This window comes from Mastacembelus armatus, chromosome 8 (assembly GCF_900324485.2).
Source record: "Mastacembelus armatus chromosome 8, fMasArm1.2, whole genome shotgun sequence".
NCBI lineage: Eukaryota > Metazoa > Chordata > Actinopteri > Synbranchiformes > Mastacembelidae > Mastacembelus > Mastacembelus armatus.
In genome coordinates, this window is record NC_046640.1 from 20,886,977 (window position 1) to 20,901,454 (window position 14,478).

At 44.1% G+C, this 14,478-nt stretch overlaps 1 protein-coding gene and 1 long non-coding RNA gene across 3 annotated transcripts in view; both read left to right on the plus strand.

Annotated features, from left to right (window-relative positions):
- The window catches only part of tnrc18 (trinucleotide repeat containing 18), a 45,352-nt gene extending 38,111 nt beyond the window's left edge, over positions 1-7,241 (plus strand). For both annotated transcript variants that reach the window (XM_026324164.1, XM_026324165.1), the window contains exons 26-30: positions 17-160; positions 1,039-2,837; positions 2,947-3,183; positions 3,387-3,461; positions 3,559-7,241. In XM_026324164.1, coding sequence (XP_026179949.1) covers positions 17-160; positions 1,039-2,837; positions 2,947-3,183; positions 3,387-3,461; positions 3,559-3,765 — 2,462 coding nt within the window. In that variant the 3' untranslated portion in view covers positions 3,766-7,241. The remainder of the gene's footprint in view (positions 1-16; positions 161-1,038; positions 2,838-2,946; positions 3,184-3,386; positions 3,462-3,558) is intronic.
- Positions 7,242-7,419: 178 nt separating this feature from the next.
- On the plus strand, positions 7,420-8,956 carry LOC113140414 (uncharacterized). The gene is made up of 3 exons (XR_003296640.2): positions 7,420-7,752; positions 8,235-8,334; positions 8,433-8,956. It is a non-coding gene; the product is annotated as an uncharacterized LOC113140414 (long non-coding RNA).
- Positions 8,957-14,478: the final 5,522 nt, after the last annotated feature.

Here is a 14,478-nt window from a genome sequence, read left to right on the forward strand (position 1 = left end):
GTCTGCTTCTGTCCAGGCGCTGAGCCCTCCCCTGCGCTGCTCGTAGCCAGCTGCTCCAGGAGGAGAGTCCGCAAATGCAGCAAAGAGGCGGGAACCAAGCCAGAGGAGACGGCTCCAAAGATCAAAGGGAAACCTGGTCGCAAACCTAAACCCAAACCAGGTGAGCTGATCCCCCTGCCCTCCAGGGACTGATGAGGGAGTCATAAACGTTTCATCAGCTGATTAGGGGCTTGGCTTGCTGCTTATCCTACTAATAGATATGATCTTCTGAGTGGATTTAATCCTAATGTGTCACACAGAAATGACTGACCACACATGTCAGATGTGAATTATTAAAGAAAGAAAGGTAAGATTTCCCACGGGATGTAAAAATCAAGCAGGAGGTCAGGAGGTGCACTGTGCCATCACTCCTGCCTTTATTGGCTTGTTTCTTCTTTAAGTAACTTCATGGGACCAGTAGACGACGTCTGCTCACGGAGCCAAATGTGTCGTTAAAAACGAGGGACTTCACATGATTTGGCTCAGTGCTGGTTTTTACCACACTCACACTGTTGTCATGCAGCTGGAACTTGATTGGGAATAAAAAACTAAATGAGTTGCCATGAAAGTTGAAATGCTTTTGTCACATTTTTCTTCTGATCAGTGATTTTTTTTTTTTTTTTTTTTTTTTTTTTTTTTTTAAACAACAGAAGAAACAAAAATAGCTCAGGCCACAGAAACATCTTTCATTAAATATCAAATCATCACTTATGTCATCATGACTTCTGTGCTGTTCCATATAATTCTGTGTGTGTCTCACTCCAGCTGGAATATAAGGCATGTTGCTGACACTGGTCTTGTTTCAAATGTGTAAGCAGTTCTTAAATGCAGTGTTTTCGTTTCAGGCTTGTTTCTTGCTGATTTGTCTTCTGGTTTCAGCGTGTGAGGCTGCAAACACAGAAATCATGAAGCCACACAATGAAAACATCAGCATGTTACTGTGTACTTTGGCCAAAAGGTCAAATTGTTTAACTTTGTTGTTTTCCTTTTGGTTTCCAGAGACCTCCATGAACCCAGACAGTCGAGACAAGGCGGAACCTCAGCTTTCCTCCACCCAGTCCACAGAGAGACCAGCTAAGCCTGTGCAGGACAGACCCTCCTCCAGGCAGAAGGCAGCTCAGGAGAAGCCCCGGCCTGCATCGCGGCCTTCAGTGGGAGCTCAGGGAAAACCGGGTCGCAAGAGCTCTACCATGTCACCTGCAAGCAGCCCCACCCTTCCCAACCCGGTGCCCAGGAAGAGCAGCTCAGTCCAGACTCCTGCTGCTAAACCAGGCCACGCTTCTCCGCCTTCCCTGTACCCCTCCACCTATGGGAAAGTCCTGACTGTGGATCTGTACAGTGAGCCCAACCTCAGCTCGTACAACAGCCAGCGCAGAGAACGAGAGAAAAGCAGCAGCGTCAGCCCCACCACCAGCAGGCCCATGTCCAGACCCGGTATGGCAGTGTCGTCTACTGCGCCAAAGCCCAGTGTTTCATCCGCGCCCAGACCCACCTCTGCCTCCACTCCCAAAGCCAAACCCTCCTCGGACAATCACAGCAGCTCCAGGCCCAGCCTCAGCTCTGGACTCATACCCAGCCCCATCTCCAGGCTGTCAACAGGGAAACCGGGATCTTCTCTGACCCCCAGGCCCTCATCATCTTCAGTGTCATCGTCGTCATCATCATCATCATCATCATCATCATCATCCACCCCCAGACCCAAACTCAAGATGCCGTCCGACCAGCTATCCTCTGGCTCCAGACCCAGTCCCATCTCCAGGCCAAAGTCCAACCCGGGGCAAAGTGACCCTGGCTCGGCAGTGAGACGCAAGCCCCTGTCTGCAGAGCCCCTGGTGAAGCTTGACCACGAAGGCGTCACCTCCCCCAAGACCAAAAAGACCAAGGCTCTGATGCTGCTAGAGGGTCGTGGCGTCAGGCGAGATCACACCCCCATCACCACAGCCTCGACCAATCAGAAACTCCCGAAGGCTAAAGTGAGAGCTCCAGACAGAGACACCGGCCCCCTGGAAAAAGACTCCTCCTACAAAGCGCTGATCCTGCCTAAGGAGAAGGCAGACACTCGTGGAAGCGGCAGCAGAGGACAGGAGATGGACACCAGAGAAGAGAAAAATAAAAAAGAAGAAAGGAAAGAGACGGAGAAAAGAGAGGAGAGAAAGATGAAAGAGGAATCTCAGAGCAGCAGCAGCTCAGAGTCAGAGGAAGAAGGGGAGAAAGGGAAGCTCAAGAAAAAGAAGAAATGCACTTCGAGCTGCTCTTCCTCCTGCTCCGGTTCCTCCTCTTCATCGTCGTCATCATCATCCTCATCGTCCTCTTCCTCTACTGATGACTCCTCCTGCAGTTCTGATGAAGAGAGGACCCCTACGCCCCCACCAGGCCCCGTCTCCTCACCTCTAGCTCAGGACAAACCAAAGGAAGAGACGAAAGAAGAAGAAGAAGAGGAGGAGGAGGAGGAGGAGATGAAAAAGGAAGTGGAGGTAAAAGTGGAGGAGGAAGACCTATCTACTCCTTCGCAGCCTCCCACCCCTTCAACCTCTCCGGCTGCTGCTGCTCCAGCTCCAGCTAAACCTACTAAACCGACCACCGGGAAAGGTTCTGGTCAAAGGGGCCGTCCTCCGAAACCGAAGCCCAGCGGAGGAGAGGGGAAGGTGGGCAGACCAAAGCGGAGGGAGGGGGTTCACCTCCCCACCACCAAGGAGCTGGCGAAACGTCAGAGGCTTCCCAGCGTGGAGAACAGGCCCAAAATTTCTGCTTTTCTTCCAGCAAGACAACTCTGGAAATGGTTTGGAAAACCCACCCAGGTGAGGAGAGAAAACTGGTGGTTATTTTAGGAAACGGTTTTTGATTCGGTCCAAATATTCCTCCATTCACTGTGTGACCAGTTTGTCCTCTTCTGATCCAACCCTGCAGAGACGCGGTATGAAGGGCAAGGCTAAGAAGCTCTTCTATAAGGCCATCGTGCGTGGCCGAGAAATGATCCGCATCGGTGACTGTGCCGTGTTCCTGTCCGCCGGCCGGCCCAACCTGCCCTTCATCGGCCGCATCCAGAGCATGTGGGAGTCCTGGGGGAGCAACATGGTGGTCAGGGTCAACTGGTTCTACCATCCAGAGGAGACGAACCCTGGCAAGAAGCTGACCGACAAAAAGGTGGGACTTTTTATTTCGAGCCAAATGAAGGTCAAAGTGTTTGTTGAGCAGAAATGAGACTAATGATTCAAAACTTTTGAGATCATTTATTTCTCCTCATGCAAAATGAAAATGATCATGACGCTTGTTTTCCTGATTCATAAATCAGAGAAACGCATCATCATGACTGTTTTTTTATTAAACGTGAGTTTTTTCCTTTCCAGAACTGGGACCAGATGTGTGGCCAGTCCCTACCAGCAGCTCTGCACTCTTCTATCCAGAGGAAGGATTTCATGGAGGTGAGAAGATCATTTGGTTCTGATCCTTCAGTTACCTGGTGGGAAAATCTTATCTTGATCTTGATCAATGTGTTGACACCTCGTGTCTCTGCTGCAGCGGGCCCTGTACCAGTCGTCTCACAGCGACGAGAACGACGTGCAGACAGTCAGCCACAAGTGCCTGGTGGTGAGCGTGGAGGAGTACGAGCAGATGACCCACACGCGCCGCTACGCCGACAGCGAAGACCTCTACTACCTGGCCGGCACCTACGAACCCACCACCGGCATGATCTTCAACACCGATGGAGTCCCAGTCATCTGCTGAACAGAAACACGCTACGAGTCGCTGAAATCAAACCGTGACCCGACTTAACCGACTCCGGACCTCACCGGAAGTCAAACCGTGGTCTTTCCAAGTCTAATCACTGGTCTCCGTTCGTCAGCTGTGACTCGATGAACTCACCCGCTCCGACGCCATGATACGCTTCAGCCTGTCATCACAGCTACTACTACTACGGAGGCAGGAGACACTACAGACAGTATTAAAAGGAACATGTCTCCTGAAACGTTTGCACACACAAACTCCATTTATTCATCCTGTTTGGCTTGTTGTGTTCATGGAAACACACACGAGCACTTCAGTCTCCTTACACGTGTAAATATACCCTATGTAAACACACACACACACACACACACACACACGCACAGACACATGTAAATACTCACCCCGTGTACCACACACAGTTATATAGAGGAAAATATGAGTGTTTTATTTTCATGTAATAGTTTTATGTCAGAGTACGTTTTTTCTAAAGAGGTAAACAGTCGAGAAGCTTTAATGAACTGTGAATGATGATGATGGAGAGAGGCCGGTGTGTGTGTGTGTGTGTGTGTGTGTGTGTGTGTGTGTGTGTGTGTGTGTGTGTGTGTCCGCCCCACACCGCGGATGGACAGACACACACAAGCTGGTGGTGTGACATTGTGATGCTGATGTTGCTGTGGTGATGTTACAGTCATATAAATGTGTCTACAGAACAGCAGGAGCGACAGACAGATGCAAAGAGAGAAGGAGCTGCACAGAGTTAGAGACTGTCCAACAGAGAGCACTTAAAAAAACAAAACAACAAAAAAAACGCTTAAAATCTATTCTCCTTTCATTTAACCCACTTCAATTCCCCTTGACAATCCTAAGTCGGGCAGGCGAACTGTTCGTATGCTACTAAAACTTCTGACTCCCTCAGAGACTCAGGCTAAAAAGAGAGGAAGGAATCGTGTACTTTTTAAAAAGCACTTCCCATTTTCATCTTTGAGTTTCTGAAATGAAGGAAAAATCCACCCTGAACCACGAAACACTACCAAACTAAAACAGCCGCTGCTCATGAGTCTCATGTTTCTTCTTGTTTGCTCATTTTACACTGACGTTTTGGTCGGTGTTGCAAACTCTCCTGGGAAACGTAGGACAGACGTTTAATTGTCAGAACCATGGGTAATCAAGTAAACTACAACACTTGGTGACAAACTAACCCCACGGAAGCACCGCTGTATTAACAGAGAGGGGTCCCATGGGTGGATGGTTCCTTTGTTTTTAGCTTTGAATGTGTTTTCAGGGATGTAAACACTGCAGTTGGTCCAACATCCATCGGGGTCACGGCACCAGCGCTGATTGGATCAACATAATTCAGTTTTAACACTCACCTTCCACAGGCCTGGATCATTGCTTTTGGCTGCAGTGTTTTTCAACCTCTAAGTGTCCTGTGTTTGGTGTGTTTGACATTTCTTTTGCTTCTGCTGTTTTATGGATGTCCATCTCACCTTCGCCCTCCGAGCAACTGTCTTTGACATGAGTGCACTTTGAATGAGCTGCGCTGCAGAGGAGGCTCTGTGACTGGGATTTGTGTACCATCTCCCTCCTGCCACTCTTGCTGCCTCTCCTCTGCATGCTGCTGAAGCCCCTCCCCCTTTGAACATGGATTAACCACGTCCCTTTTATTCGGCTGTTTTTGTTTTTTTTGTTTTTTTTTTTCTGTGTGCCTCGTTGATCCGTTTTTAGCATGAGACTATTGAATGTCATGCTCAGGGTTGTGAGCATTTTCGGGCGGCCTTACTCTCCCAGGCCTTATGATGACAATTCGCCAAATCTCTCTTAGGTCCCGCCCCCACATCTACCGTGTTCCTAAACGTGTTGAGGAGTAATCACATTACTATTCCCCCCCCCCCACTCCGTTCTTCTTTGTGATTTATAGTTGGAACAACCCTCCGTTCCTGAGCTCTTCACTCTCATCATTACACTATTGTGTATAGAGTGTGTGTCAGAAATATCAGTGTCTATATGCAGTATATAGTGTACTGTGTATATATATATATATATATATATATATATATATATATATATATATATATAGAGTCTATGTCATTATGGTGTTGTACGTTTCTTACCATGTTGCCCTGTCTCTGTTCTCCTGCAGAGATTGAAGATTGTCTTGTTGATATTCAATAGTTTTAAAATTTTCTACTCTGAGCTCTTTTGTTTCTGTGTCTGGATTTGTTCAGTTTTATTAGAGGCTATATAATATTTTTTACTGAAATTGTCGTCTGTTAATGTTGATACGACACTTTCCTGATTTCAAAAAACAAACAACTACAGAAATTATCTGCAGTGTGGAAACATTTCTGAACACGTTTCTATAAAATCCAGACATGATATCAACCCAGTAAAGGAAAGCTTGGGAATGTGCTGCTAGTCTGTTGCTATTGAAACGGTGTTAACCAGGTACAGACTGACTCTATAGACTGTTTTTCTACTCGATTGATTGATGCCAGAAAATCATATCCGCTAAAGCCCCGGCCCTGCTGCTCTTACGTCGGTTCTCTCTGGGCTGAAACACTTTTCTGCAGGCAAAAGTTTAAACATTTTGAGCGACGGTCGGCCAAAAATGAATCTCAGCTGTGGGAGACACAGGTTGTACCGGTGTTTGCAGAGCGAACAAGTTAAAGTGCCCCGTTATGAATGTTTGTTTGCCCCTGGAGCTGCTGAAGCACTTTTTTCTGTCTGTGTGTGTGTAAAGAAAGAGGCCACTGATAAGAGATTACACTCTTACCCCTTGGTATTTACACACACACGCATGCACACACTTTGTAACCCTTTGAGGTGTGTGTTATTGCCTTCCAGTCTCTATTTGCCCCCTTATCTCCATCCAAAGCCCAGCCTTAGGCCTTCAAACAGGGTCCAACACAAACACGCACCTACACGTATTCCCCATCTCGCCTTCATGCTCATTTGGTGTCATGTTTTAAGAGCCTGAATTTATGTATATATTTTTATGTGTTTTATTTCTGCGTGTGTCTTTTAAAATGTTTAGTTTTTGACGTTTATTTTTCTCCTTTGTTTTTTTTTTTTGCATGTTTCTGTCATTTTTTTTTTTTTGTTCCTTGCTTCCCCTCTCTGAACAATCGTCCAAGCCTCTCAGGCAAATACTGACAGGCACTGGGAGCTAGCTGCTAGAGAGAGAGAGAGAGAGAGAGAGAGAGGAATGGGAGAGAGAGCATGAGAGAGAATGGGAGAGCGAGAGAGAGAGAGAGGTGGACTGGAGGCTGGTTCTTCGTCTGCTGTTCCTTCAGTATCGTTATCGTCCTGTTACAGAAAAAAAAGATTATTTTGAAAATAAATAGAAAAATCATCTAAGTTTTGTAAATGATCCTTCACTGACGAGGGGAGAAAAGCTATCAGAATATACTTTGTACACATGTCTAATCTTGTAAAAATGCAAAAGAATACATTTTAGAAATAAATCTGAAAGCGGATATATTCTGTCGCCCTATACTGTACGTGTAAGGAACTGTTCTTTCTTTTTTTTTCTTTTTTTTTTTTTTTACAGACAACAACCACGTTTATCAGTGTTTCCTTTCATTTGTTTTAGTAACTCAATATTTTATAGTTAATCAATAAACAGATGGAACTGTACATGTTGTGTCCAGAGAGTCTCTGAGATTTCCTGTTTTCTAACGTTGGTGCTTTGTCGTGGATTTGTGTCCCTTTAAGGGGCTAAAACAGGAAGCTGTGCACTTTCTGCCTCCTCTGTTCACAGATTTGCAGCAAATAGAGAAAGAACACAGCTTTAGTTAGTCTAATAAAACAGCTTAGATATAGGTTAAAGGTGCAGTTTGTCGTTTTGAGGAGTCTTATATCACTTTGTTAATACCAGGCTACAACCAGCAGCCACTTAGTTTAGACTCAAGACTGGAAACAGGGAAAGTACCAGCTTCACTCAGCCTGGAGGAAACTAATCTGCCTACCAGCACCTGGAAACCTCAGGTCTCATTTTACTTTCATACCACCCTGGTTTATTTCATGTTTGGGGGTGTTGGGTTTACATAATGTGCTAAGTTGAAAAATCGTGGCCACAGAAAGATTGTCGAGCACGTTTTGGTTGTTTTTGGTGGATTAAACAGACCAGCAGTAAAATGTTAGTGAGGTTTGCAGCTGTAAATGCATTGGTGGTGCATTTTGTTGAATTGAGGTCACAGGTGGGGACATAGTGACTTGAGTCTTAACTTGGACTCCAGATTTAGAGTCTTTATTTTTATTTTTTAGCACAAAATCTGATGACCTGACGATTTTCGACCTGGTGATCGAACATTTCAACCATAAGCACAAAATGACTTGTGAGTGTTTCTGCTTGAGTTGGAGCCAAACTAACAGTTTTGCTGCTTCCTCTTTTTGCATTTGTTGAATTTCTGAATTTGAAGCTTGTTTCCTTTGATGTTTTCTCTCTTGGATGTGTTTTGTCCTCACAGGCCACTGTAGTTCCCACCAGCTTCAAGTCTTGATGCTGAGCTAATCGCCTCAGGCCCAGACCTGACACAGATATGAGAGCAATCAATCAATAATCTCAAAGTGAATAAGTAAAAGCACAAATGACTTTTGCACAGATGAACAAACGTGATATTGAGGTGCTGCTGGTGGGTTTCATCACCTTTGTTTCTTCTCTTTAGTTCCTGCTTCCAGTTTGTGTGGACTGCCTCTTTAATCAACAGTGGACTCCATCAGGCCTCCATTTTGGCAGCCCAGTAATGAAGCTGCCGATTGTGATAAAATGGAGGAAAGTTCAGCTTCCTCTGCTGAGCTGCAGATCTGACCGCCAGAGACACACTTCCCGCCGCTGACCGTTCACGTCTGTGCCCTCTCAGAGCTGCCAAGGGTGCGTGTGTGTGTGCGTGTGAGTGAGTGTGTGTGTGTCCACATGTAATTAAATCTTTGCTGACAAGAACTGAGTGTGTGTCTCTGCAGCGGTCAGGGGTTCGGTCGCCCTTCTGTTTCGCCCCAGAGGACCAACATCAGCGTAACATCAGCACCTGCTGGGAGCTTCATCTGCCACACACACATTCAGGCACAGGAAGCGAACACACACACACACACACACACACACACTCTCCCCATCCTACCTCAGCAGCGCCCTGCACACCCTCCTGTGGGTGTGTCTGCATACAGGCTTCTGATTGGCCAGCATCACACAAACAGAGGCATTCTATTGGCTGAGCCTTCATTGCAGCTTGAACACTGAGATGCGAGTGTCTGTGTGTGTGTGTGTGTGTGTGTGTGTGTGTGTGTGTGTGTGTGTGTGTGTGTGTGTGTGTATAGGGGGGTTGGCGTCACACAAATCAGTTTCCCAGGAGACAGGTATCTGAGGGGGCGTTCAAACACACACACACTTCCACAGGTTTGCTCCTCAGGCTCCTGGTTCTGTTTGTTCTACAGGTTTTGGCAAAAAAGGAGAAAGGAGTTTTTCATGTTTATTTCCAACTGCACTTTCTGGCTTGTGTCAGTGTACGAGGCTGATTGTAGTCAAACATCATGAGGTCTAAACAAACAACGTGTCCACTTCAGGAGCCAAACACATCAGCCTGGAGTCTTTTCAAAATAAAGTCAACGCACTGCAGCTGTGTAGGCAAAACCAACAGGAAAAGATGGTTTGAATAGAGAAAAACAACCAAACACTGAAAATACAACATTTTACTGTTGTTATTATTGTTTTCCACGTTGTTTTCCTGTTAAGTTATGATGTTGGTGCATGAGCTTCTTCTTCTCTACAGATTTTTAATGAATAATTGTAAATCAGTGAAATATTCCTCATGTCTTTAAAAGCAAAGTTATAATCTGCTTTCATCATGTTGTTGTTCTAGTCAAAATAATAAGAGATTTGTTGTATCAGCGTCATTTTGTTTATAGGTAACTTCACTGTGATGAGATTTTTTTGTTCTTACCTAAAACAATACATTTCTCAGAGACAGTCACCAGTTCACACCTGGAAGTGAGTCAGTGCTGCGCTTCCACAAATCCAACCAATCAGACAAGAGCGTTTTTAACGATTGTGATTCGTTTCTGTGTGACGTCACTCCCGAGTTGTGGCCAATTAAAAGTCTGGATTATCCGAGTGGGCGGGTTCGGTCGCGACAGGTGTTTGTGTGACCTGTGCGCGCTAGTTACGAAGTTCGTCCGGGAGCAGAGAAGAAATAAAGAAACATGGCGGCTGTTTGATGTTTAACGCGTCAGTAAACTGGACAAACACTTGAGGATTTGGTGCAGCAGAGTTTTCTACAATAAACTGGACCAAGAGCTGCAGATCCACCTTCATCCGCCTGGGCCCCAAACTGCCACGGTAAGAAAAAGCTAAAAGCTCAAATGCAGCTTGTGACGTTTGTCTCATCACTGTTGACACAAACTGCTGGTTCGGCATTGAAGTTGGTTGTTGAAGCCGCTTGACTGTATATTTTGTTTGTGTCCAGTTTGAGCTCAGGATCTGCTGTTGATCACGATATTGGTTGATAACTTGGTGTTTGATTGATCAGTGATATCAGGATAAGATGGAAAACACAGACTTTAAAAAAACTAAAGTCCAATATCAGGGGAAATATTTCTGTAGATGGTTGATGATGGTTGATGATGGGATCCATCAGGAGTCTCTTCTGAAATGTGGCCCTGCAGCTGCAGGACCTGAACCAGGTTAGAAAAACAAACCTGGTTCAGGAAGGTTTGGTTGGGTTTAGGGAGAGATTGTGGTTTGGGTTAAATAATATCTTTGATAAGGTTCCAGGATCTTTGTGATCGTAATCACCACCTAGTTTATATTTATGAAACAGTCATGGTTTAAAGAAACCATCTTGGGTGTTTCCCAGTTCCACTAATTACATCCATGACTTGCGTCTTCGTCTCGGCCACGTACGACACAAGGAAAAGACGAAAGGACAGAGGGAAACATGAGTTAGGAGACATGAGACATACTTTCCAGAGCAGAAATAAGAGCTATGGGGTTTCCTTCATCATGACTGGGACTGGGTCCACCAGGGACCGAGGAACCATCTCATGGAGAGTTTGGGAAACACCCTGTGTTTTTGTGACCTAGCTGTCTAAAACCAGGTCCCTGGAAACAGGGCTGGGCTGTGATGTTGGTGTAGGAGTCAAACCTGGGTACTAGAGTTTTGATGCTCACTGGCCTGATGGACAAGGAGCATCACAAATGCTGGGAACGGCTCTTTTTAGTACCAGAATTAGTATATGAAGCGTTTGGGTCCAGAAAAGGCACAATCCAGTGAGCGACCTCAGTAAAAGGGAACCTGTAACCTGGTGTACTTCCTTCAGCCCATGGCAGAGAGCGTTACTCTTTAGCAGAACTGTAGTAATGTACTACACCCCTTGTGTAAATTAGTGTACATTTGTGTATTTATTGTCTAAGAGCAACATAATGTGGTTGTAGTGAGAGCTCGATGTGATTTTGTAGTAAACAGATTCAGGCTGAGACAAACTGGCTTTTCTACCCTTAAGATATGCAAACATTCATGAGTGGCACTGATCTTATCAAACATTTTCCAGAAACCAGAGTCCATAGTCATGAAATCTGTACACAGGGTACAACCACATTTGACATGTTAGCGACTCTTTATCAGGATGAAGATTTAGTGTATCGGTAACAGAAGAACATGCTCAAGTAAAAGTAGGAAAATAAAGGTTGCAGAGGTACATTTACCATCTGTGCCTCAGTGATGTTGGTACAAAGGATTTGACCTTAAACCTAATCAACACACAACTGTGGTTCTCATCATTTCTGTTTTCAGTCAGTAAAATTAATCAGATATAGAAGTATATAAGGTAGTTAACCTCAGCTACCCAGCGGTATATAAAGTACTTCAAATTAGAAGTATATAAGGTAGTTAACGTCAGCTACCCAGCGGTATATAAAGTACTTCAAATTAGAAGTATATAAGGTAGTTAACGTCAGCTACCCAGCGGTATATAAAGTACTTCAAATTAGAAGTATATAAGGTAGTTAACGTCAGCTACCCAGCGGTATATAAAGTACTTCAAATTAGAAGTATATAAGGTAGTTAACGTCAGCTACCCAGCGGTATATAAAGTACTTCAAATTAGAAGTATATAAGGTAGTTAACGTCAGCTACCCAGCGGTATATAAAGTACTTCAAATTAGAAGTATATAAGGTAGTTAACGTCAGCTACCCAGCGGTATATAAAGTACTTCAAATTAGAAGTATATAAGGTAGTTAACGTCAGCTACCCAGCGGTATATAAAGTACTTCAAATCAGAAGTATATAAGGTAGTTAACGTCAGCTACCCAGCGGTATATAAAGTACTTCAAATTAGAAGTACATAAGGTAGTTAACGTCAGCTACCCAGCGGTATATAAAGTACTTCCATTTAGAAGTACATAAGGTAGTTAACATCTGCACAATGACTACTTTTACTTTGGATACTTCAAGTACGTCTGGATGATGATACTTTTACTGCAGTAACATTTTAAATGCAGGACTTTATATAATATATTATATATTTTCCCCTTCATGTTAATCCTCTAACAACCTGTTTGCATATTATATGAAACAGTGACAGTTTGTAGTTTCAGAAGTAATTTAACACGTATAATGAATCTGGTGTTACAATGAGAAATATCTACTTAGTTGTAGAGGCAGTAGTTGTATGAGGGAATGTTTGTGTGATATATTTATGCACATATAGTGTGTGTGTGTGTGTGTGTGTGTGTGTGTGTGGGGCTTTTGATCGCCCTCTCTCACCCGTCATTGTGCCTCCTGTTCTTTTGCCTCTTGCGATAAATTTGAATATGAAATGACAACGGAGCCGTACAAATATTAGTTCAGAGTGTGATTCCACATGGAAGTGTGTGTGTGTGTGTGTGTGTGTGTGTGTGTGTGTGTGTGTGTGTGTGTGTGTGTGATGTACTGCATATCAATTAGCTCTCTATTATTCATGCTGACAACGTAATGAATGAAACATCACAGTCTTTGTATTTCAGGCATGTTTACTTGTCCCTGTCTCTCGCACACACACAGCTGCCGTCGTGGGTATTTAGACAGGAGTGACAGTGTGAATGAAATCCCATTGTAGCTGTGAGGACGAGGTGATGCCTGCTGAATACCTGACAGCTAAATCCACATCAGGACGTCCAGCTCCTCCTCATGAAGGAGCTGTAGAACATCATTTCCACTCAGGATGAGCTGTGTGTGATTCAGTCTTTACTGTGTCTGTGCACTGGGCAGGCACAAATATAGTGAAGTCCTTTCTCGTTAATGTAAATATGTAAGAGGTTCATGTTTATTTGTAGAAATGCCTGTTGAGGTGAATGACATTAGCTTCAGGGACTACGTTTCCCAGCATGCACTGTCTCTCGATTTTTGTAGTTTAAAGAACCAATTGATGATGTTTGTTTTATAGTAAAGGATGAGCTGAAGGATTTTACGCCGTGTGATAACTGCAGGTTCAGTGTTATACACAGAAAGATGAGAAGCACAATTTGCTCGTGTTTTCCGTCCGGTTGTTTGTAGTTTTTGCTGAGGTCAAAGGTCAAAAACGACGTCAATTGGAGGCTGGAAAATTTGTATAAATCTGGAAAATCAGTTTGTTTCTGTTCTCTGCCTTTATAGTCCAGTTCTCTTCTCTCCTGTTCTGAGTGAACTGAACTTTATTATTATTATTAGAAACTTTCTTGTCGCTGTGTAAAGAGCATACGATCAAATATCATTGTGCAGTTTGTGCAGTAAATTTGAAACATCATGATTGGAAAACAGAGAAGAGGAGCAAAGGCTGCCCCCTGCAGGAGAGGCTGACCTCTTCTCCCCACCCAGGAACTTTTTCTGTCATATTTCATTTTTATATCTTTTTATACGGGGACAGGATGTTTTTATCGTCCTCTATCCATCTTACTTATGAGACATATCTGTGCGTTGTGTCACTTATCAGGATGCCTACGTCTGTCCTTCTGGCCAATTCCCTCTTGTTGGATTTTCTGGTTTTTCTCCCGTGTTATCCATCACTCTCTCCCTTGTCTCTCTCTCATCCCTCCAAACCTTCGTGTTTTAGCCATTTTTCTTCATCTTCCTCTCCCTCTCACTCCTGCCTCCTTCTACCGTTTACCTTTCACTCTTTTCTCTGCTTCAGCCTTTCCTCCTCTGCTATAGAACCTGTCATAGGACATTACCTGATTATTCTTCTTTGCAATTATTGATAAGATTTGAATCATTTCATATTTTTTGTGATGCTGCACATTTTACTCTGTAGGTTTGCGATTGTAAAGGTCAGGTGTGATAGAAGAAGTACAGAAAACGAAGTGACTCACCTGTTCAACTCTTTAATATGTCATTTAGAAATTGGTTTTATTATATACGTCTTCCCCTAGTCCTCGCTCCTACTTCCTTCTTTAGGCCACAGCCACAGTGTAAAACAAGAACAGCAGTTTTTAGTGATGTGAAAATGTCACATGTAGTGTTTTCACATCAAGAAATGGCTCTTTTTTATATAAACGGACTGATTGGTGCCGGATTATTTTATGGCACTGATACTGATTTATGGCCAAACTAAGGAAGAGAGAAAAAAACAGAGGGTTTCACAAGAGTTGGTCAAGAACATAAATCTGATTTATAGAAGGAAGCGGTGGGTTTAGGAGGTGTGTGTGTGTGTGTGTGTGTGTGTGTTAACTGTAAAGATAAAAAAAAAAAACCACTAACCATGGTGCT